At 50.0% G+C, this 7,587-nt stretch overlaps 1 protein-coding gene across 3 annotated transcripts in view; it reads left to right on the forward strand.

Moving 5' to 3' along the window:
* The window catches only part of WDFY4 (WDFY family member 4), a 307,995-nt gene extending 302,818 nt beyond the window's left edge, over positions 1 to 5,177 (forward strand). For all 3 annotated transcript variants that reach the window (XM_017504669.2, XM_037729965.1, XM_037729964.1), the window contains 3 exons: positions 579 to 663; positions 3,585 to 3,696; positions 4,737 to 5,177. In XM_017504669.2, coding sequence (XP_017360158.1) covers positions 579 to 663; positions 3,585 to 3,696; positions 4,737 to 4,803 — 264 coding nt within the window. In that variant the 3' untranslated portion in view covers positions 4,804 to 5,177. The remainder of the gene's footprint in view (positions 1 to 578; positions 664 to 3,584; positions 3,697 to 4,736) is intronic.
* The last annotated feature ends 2,410 nt before the right edge of the window (positions 5,178 to 7,587 follow it).

Consider the following 7,587-nt stretch of genomic DNA (forward strand, 5'->3'; position numbering starts at 1 on the left):
GTGGTCACTGAGCTCTTGTCTGGTCCAGTGCTGTGCTGGGCCTTGGATGGGCTCGCAAAAGCATTTGAGAGGAGGCTGTTCCTTGCCCTTGGGTGACATAAAGTCCAGATCCAGTGAGTGAGAAGCCGTTTTGAGGGAGTCAGCATCAGGGCTCTCACAAGCAGGCTTAGGACCAAGGGCCAGACACAAGATGGGGGTGCCCAGCCATCCAGGGGTGAGGGGGGACTTCAGTGGTGGCGTTATGGGCAAGAGGGCATCAGCTGAGTAAAATGGGAATAAACTGGTTGCAGAGTCACATCCCTACAAGCGAAGGGCTATGAAGAGATGAGAGGCACTTAGGGACATGGGTGGGGTAAACTCACTCAAGCTGCAACTGTGGTTAGCCAAACCTCCACATGAGAAAGCTGAAGCCTAAACAACATTTTACCTGATAATACACTGACATCCGAAATGAAAGGGGGGCCATGTCTTCATCCCTTCCCTAAGGGCTCCTTAGGTGTGAGGAAATGGTCTAGACCACTCCGAGGTTGCAGACAGGATCATCTCCCCAGGCCATGACATTTGCTCTTTTGGGACAGGTTTGGAGGACTGAGGAGGTGAAGATGTCTGTTCCTGGACAGTCAACAAGAGAGGAGCCCTTGACTCAGCCTCCAAGTCCAAGAGGTACTGGCCCTGCTGGGGATGTGTCTGTCCTGGCTTTACCCTGCCCTCCTCACCTCCCCTCTCTCCACCTCAGCCCAAGGGCTGCAGCTCCTCCCAGGTCTGCAGAGCCTACAGAGGCACAAAGAGGTTCAGTAACTTGCTCGAAGTCACTCAGGAAGCAGACTATCCTCATATCTGCTGCCATCACAGCCACAACTGCCTCAGAATAACCTAACTATAGACACTGCCATGTAACCACCATCACCAACCCCTCCGTAATGTGAACACAGTCACGAACCTCCCCATCACATCTACCACAACTGTCCAGTCCCCACCCCCATCATCGCCTCCTCCAGTAGAGCCAAACTCCCCTCTCAGCTCAGTCTCCAGAAAAGATTCTGGCCAGAATGGGAACATCTTTATTGGAACCCACAATCAAACACATATTTTCATGAAGTGAGAATTGTATCATCCTGAGCACTTCTGGTAGCTCCCTGTTTGCTCTGCATCCCAGAACCTGTGATCATCCACAGGAGAGAATTTCCCAGATTTCTGAGGGCTGACTTCTGAAAAGAGTAGACATTTGCAATTAGTCCCTTCTGAAATACAGTCCACACATCTTTGATTCATTTAGTCACCCATTTGTGGATTCTTTTTCATGCAAGCACACACAAACATTTGCTCAGCCCCTACTGTGTCCTAGGCTGTATATTAGAGGTCCCTTCCTTCAAGATAACAACACCCGGGGACCCTTGTCGACAATCTGAGCTGAGCCAGAGCAGTAACGTCACAAAGATCAAGAACTGCATCAGTTCACAGGTCCTGTTCCTCTAGGGTTCTTGGAGACCACCACAAGGAGTCAGCCTAGCTCATTGTGAAAGGAGAGAAGTGTGTGCATTCTAAGGAACCCGGCACATCTTTGGAAAGCAGAGGCCAGACTCCCTCCCATATCTGCTCCCAACTGGAAAGGCTCTTATTCCCCAACCTGCTTATGAAGCAATTTTCTGGTACACCTGTATGAGACTGCACATCATTTTAGTTTGGGATGCAAATGCCCACTTTTGAAGCTATTGGGGCCCAGTAAGCTAAAGGCATTAGCTAAGCCCATGGTTGATAAACGGATGCCTGAGAAAGAGAGCTGGCTGGATAGGTGGGTGGGTGGATGGATGGGTGGGTGGGTGGATGGATGGATGGACAGATGGATGAATGGATGGATAGATGGATGATGGATGGATGGACAGATGAATGAAAGTCACCTCAGAGCCATTCATTTGGTTCTGGCAGTGCCAGTGGATTCGCAGGTTCTTATCCAGCGTCAATGGTTGTGGTGAGGTTGCACTCATTGGTCATGGGATCTAGTGAATGAGAAGCAGGGTAAAAAGCAGGAAACAAGGTTCTAGACCCAACTCTGTCACAGCAGCTTCTCTGGTCTTCTGTCAAATGGAGGTACTTCCCGTGCATCCTAACTAGTCAAGTACTGAGGACAGAACAATAGTAGCCACAGATAAGAATCTACCCCAAATGCAGGTCATTATTGTCATTTTTGCAGACTTTTGAGATATTTTTCTCTGTAGACACAGAAGCTGATGGCCTTAGGAAACTTACTTAAGGGTTCTTAGACTGACAGGGAGCCCCAGATCGACATCCTTCTTCTGTGTCTGTTCTGACCCAGAGTCACTGCTGCCCCATTGGATTGACTGCCAAGACTGTGTTTATAGTTTAAGGGAAGATGAACATGAAATGACAGGATGACATAGACATATTTAAAATATCATTTTAGCTAACAAATCTAAAATATGGGCAGGTTTACAAGCCTAAACTGCTGGAGGTCTTTAATAAAAAACATGTTGTTCTTATATTGCTCAAAACTGTTTTATCTGAAAGGGACCTGTATTGGGCACGACACGTGGATATTTGCACGTGTCCTCTTGGCATGTATATTACTGTATCCCTCAAATGTCTTAAGGGGCAAGAAAGGAGATCTGTGAAGATATTAAGGATGCTGCATTTGTGGGCAGATGTAATCTAATTTCTGCTTGGAATTCATTTGTTTGCCATTTGCAGCAAGGCCCAACCCAGAAGAGTACAATTTATTTCAGGAATTGCCTCCAAGATTTGGACTCAATCAGGCACAGAAAGAGTGATTGGGAGAAGCTTGTTTTTTAGACTGATATACAAGTGTACAAATGCCTGGTGTGTTTTGAGGCAGTTTCTCCCACCTGGACCCGTCAAGCATTTCCTGGTGCATGGCCTGCCTACACACATGGGTGATCATTCCAGGACAGCGGGAGCTGTACCATCTCTCCTGCCCTGAGTCCAAGGAAGTAGCCTCACAGGGACGTACCCAGCTGGCGTCTCTCCATCTTACCCTTCACATTGAAGGAATTACTGTCTGTTCCCAAATGCAGTCATTAAAATGAGTGAAGTAACAATCATTGAGTTATATTTTTTGAAAAAACGTTCTCAGCATTTAATTATTGGTTGTGGCGTGAGAGGATTAAGATAAGTTGATAATGCCGACTTTATGTAATTTATTTTTACTAGGCAATTATGGGCCGCATTACATCCTGGCAGCAAGGTATTGTGGGGCATCTTATTAAGCATAAAGCCAGTAAACACTGATGAACAATTTTGCTGAACTAGGCATGCAATTTAGAAAGCAATAATACACAAATCCAATTTGGTACACAATGGATACCGCGGCACGTCAGCACATGTAACTATCACCGCCTGCAAATTAAATTGGGACGGCCCTTTTTGCAACAGCACAGGCCAAGATTAAATATATTTCCCCCCTCAATTTAACAAGTTGCTGACCACAAATATAAATATGTGTGTATATGTTTCCGGCCCTGTGTGCAGATGCATGCTGTGTGCAGATGCAGGCTGTGTGTGTGAAGCCGATCTGGTGTTCTAATTCTTCTCTCACATGCTCCTCACAGGCCACAAGTGGGAGAAGAACCTGGCCCTGAGTCGAGAGCTGGATGTCAGCCTTGCTTTGACAGGCAAGCCCAGCAAGACCAGCCCCGCGGTGACGGCTCTGGCCGTGTCCAGGTAAGCGTGGCCTTGTTTCTCTGGGCCCCCAGCAGAGGGCACTGCGGCCACCTCTAGGAAAGTCCCAGTGGCTCTGAGTCCAGGCCACCCGGCCAAGGAGGCCACCTCCCTCCAGGACAGGACCCCACGGAGCACAGGATGCAGCCCATGTGGCCGTGTAGAACCCCAGGAAATGCTTTGGGTTTTTGTATTATTTGTTTTGTTTTTAACTCACACACGCCCTTGCTCTCTTGCTCTTGAATATCCATCCATTCATAAAGAAATCCAAGAGGTATAAATATATTGTTTTGTAATTTTATCCTAAAGAGAGCCTTTTCCCCTGAGTTCCACTGCCAGCTGTAACATGTGGTGTGATGATTACCCTTCATTAACAGAAAGTGCCTTATGAGGGCTCTTAGCTGCTGTAGCATAGTCAAGCGTCAGTCACATTCTGTACCCGTTATTTGACTCACAGTAACCCATGGAGGTGGTTACTGTCATTAACCTCCTTGTACACACCAGGAGGTGCAGCCACAGGGCCACTGACCTTGCAGAGCTGGCCTGCCTTCCTCCCTCACCGGCGTGGCGTGGGCTGTTCTCACATCCTTGGTGGGGGCGCTATACAGCGTTTTAGATGCTGGGTGGGGTGGAATGGGGCAGGATGCGCATGGTGGTAGGGAAGGTGAGGCCAGAGCCACACTTTTTTGCTGGAGAATTTGCCATTTGTTCTGCCCTGGTCCTGGCTGTGTCTCTGGCGAGACAGGAGGCTCACCTGGAGGTGCTGGAGAGAGGCAGGGCCTTGTCCTGGGCTCTGGGACCTGAGCTTCCCCACAGTGCTGTGGGGACCGTCACCCTCACAGCTCAAAGGTATTCCACCACCCCCAAGTGGAAACTTCCATTCCTCCCACTGCCTCCGCTGCCTCAGGGGAGATGAGGCCAGGGGCCAGCTCCACTAGGCCCCGGACTGAGCCCCAGAGTTGCAATATCCCATGTGCTGACTGGGACAAGTGGTACTGACAGGCTGGCCTCTAATGTCTTTGTCTTTTCTTTCTCTTCCCAAGAAACCAGACCAAACTCCTGGTCGGCGATGAGAAAGGGAGAATATTCTGCTGGTCTGCAGATGGGTAGGAAGAGAGAGGCAGAGGCTCTGGCACAGTAGTGCCAGGCTGAGGGTGGCAGAGGTGACTGGGGCCTGAGCTCTGCCTACAGAGGAAACCCCAAGGGCACCCTCCCCACAGCTCTCAAGGACCAGCCTCTGGCAATCAGAGCTCTGCACCCCAACCCTCTCCATGGCCCACGGGACTTCAATGAAAAGGATGAGTGCACACACTCAGAGGGCTGAGCAACACTCTGAAAACTGACGTGGTGATGCCCAGCTGCACATGAAATTACACATGACTCATCTTACTAAGGGCCATTGCACTGAAAAAAAAAGATGGAGTTACTTACTGGATATTATTGTATTGTCTTTATTTTATTAAAGCAACTATATCCTAAATGCAGAAGGGCTCTTGAGTTTTAAATTGCCACTCTATCTCACTTAAATGCTGCCTGTCTCCGTATATGTGTTTCTGTCCTGGGAAAGGCAGGAAGTCTGCAGGGAAGCACATCCACCTGCAAAGCCTCACCCAGCCCCTCCCCACCTTCCACCTTAGACACTGGCTCTTCCCCATCTTGCCCAGAGTGTAGAGGCCTGGGGAGTGAGGGGCCGCTGGGAAGAAGGCCCAGCCTCTGTGGCTGAGCTGCAGGACATGGCTGTGGGTGCTGCCCACGGCAGTCTCAGGCAGGTTGGCCTGGGGTGATACACCTCCCTGGGCATGCCTGCCCCATCTCCACAGCCTGCAACAGACAGGGGTTCCAGCCAGCTCCTGTCTCAGCAGTCTCTTCCAAAGGCCCCAGTCGACACTCTGCTTTTGAGCTGCAGTTCTTCCTGGAGAAATCTGCACTGCTGTGTGACTTTTGTCTTCCACCTGAAAACATATGGCAGGTAGGGTCATTAACTCATGCCCCACTGAGGAATTCCAGCACCTTCTTGTGCCTGGGTCATTCTGGGATTGGTTGTTGGACATCAGAGGTATCACCCTCACTCTAATGTCTCCTCCTTACCACAAAATTTGCAGAGCTCCTCAAATGGAAATCCACTTGCCTCTTTAATAAAGTCAAGCTCAAGTGGACACATAGAGACTTGGGGAGGCTAAGCTTGTTAGCATCAACTCTCTTTCAGAGATCTCCCTTCTAGGGCCAGGTGGGGATCCTGATCTTCCCCATGTCTCCAAACCCTGCAAAGGCCCTGAAGGGGGTCCACACCTAATTTAGCCCAGGCTTAGGGAACGCAGGAACATGCACTTTGTGTCTTATGCCCCACGTGTCACCTGGCCTTCAGGGGGCAACATATTTATTAAAAGATAAAAATATTAAGAAAATAGAACTGATGTGCAGCCATATCAAAAATGGTGAAAGATGGTTAGGATACCCTGATTCCTCTATAAACTCTGAGGCTTTGCAAAGGAGAAGATGGAGGAGACTCCTCTTAGGTCTGGAGCACCCTTCCCCCGGGTGAGAAGCGCTTGTGTCTGACCCCAGGGCCAAGGATCACACCATCTCCTGCACCGTCTGCACATGCTATTAGCAGACAGCCCATTTGCAATCCCCTGGCTGGTCTGGGACTGCACTGAAGGACCATAAATTTAAGAGCAGAGAACAACACTCCCCAGGAAGGCCAAGAGGCAGGGTCATAAATATCAAGGCTGAGCCTGCTGGCATTTTTCAAAATACGTCACAGCATTATCCAGGGCTGACAAAGTCTGCTGGCCAAAAGGCTGTCTTCAATTCCTTCATTTAAGTGTTTTTGCCTCTTGTTCCCCTCAAATCATGGAGAAAATGAGGAGACGGTGTTGGGTCTTATTGCTGGGGTCCTGGCAATGCGGTATCTGTGCAAGCAAATGTGACTTGAGGTGAAAGGGCTAAAATGGACATCTCAGTTCCTAGGGAAGGCAGAGAGACATTCTGCTATATCAGTTGGCTGGGGCTGCCTAACAATATTAAACAGAAATTCATTTATTCACCGTTCTGGAGGCTGGAAGTCCACAATCAAGGTGCCACAGGGTTGGTTTCTTTTGAGGCGTTTCTCTTGGTTTGCAGATGACCACCTTCTCCCTGAGTCCTCATCTCCTCTGTCCTCTGTGCACATCTGTGTCCTCATCTCCACTTATAACAATGCCCGTCATATGGGATTAGGGCCCACCCATGTGACCCCATTTCAACTCTCTCCAAGTATAGTCACGTTCGGAAGTACTGGGGGCTAGGATGTCAACATAGACCCTCTCTGGCACTGGCTGAGGGAGGTGGCCCTGGAGCCAGGCCTGGAACCTGCAGAGACAGAGGGACAGGCTGCAGGAAGACTGGGCTGCATTGGCAAAGGTACAGGGTGAGTAGGGCTGGGGGTGGGAAGAAGAATGAGCAAGAGCACAGGGATGAGGCTGAGAGGTGAGGGGCTGCTGCTCCTAGCTGTGGGGTAGGCGCTGGTTACTGGACGGAGTGAGGGCACGTGTGGCTGGCAGAGGTGGGTCACCCACCCACAGTGCTGCCTTCACCATGCCAGCTCCCAGAAGGTGCCCTAGGAGAGTTGGTTGAGTAAACGGACATGTAGACAAAAGAATGAGCCTTGAGGGCAGGCGTGTCAGAACGGGTGGTCCTGGGATGACAGGGTAGAGCAGCAGCGCCTCCGTGGGGAGGGTGAAGTGAAATGGAGTGAAGAGGTGGGAAGAATGAGAGGAAGCTGTAGGTCTTGTGCCCTGGGCCTGGGACATGACAGGGGATGAAGACTGGCGCTTGTGGTGAAATCGTGAACACCATTGTCAGAAGCTGGAAGCCTTAGAGGCATCTGTGAAGCAGGGACAAGCTGTGGGCAAG

Source organism: Cebus imitator, unplaced genomic scaffold (assembly GCF_001604975.1).
Source record: "Cebus imitator isolate Cc_AM_T3 unplaced genomic scaffold, Cebus_imitator-1.0 Scaffold326, whole genome shotgun sequence".
Lineage (NCBI taxonomy): Eukaryota > Metazoa > Chordata > Mammalia > Primates > Cebidae > Cebus > Cebus imitator.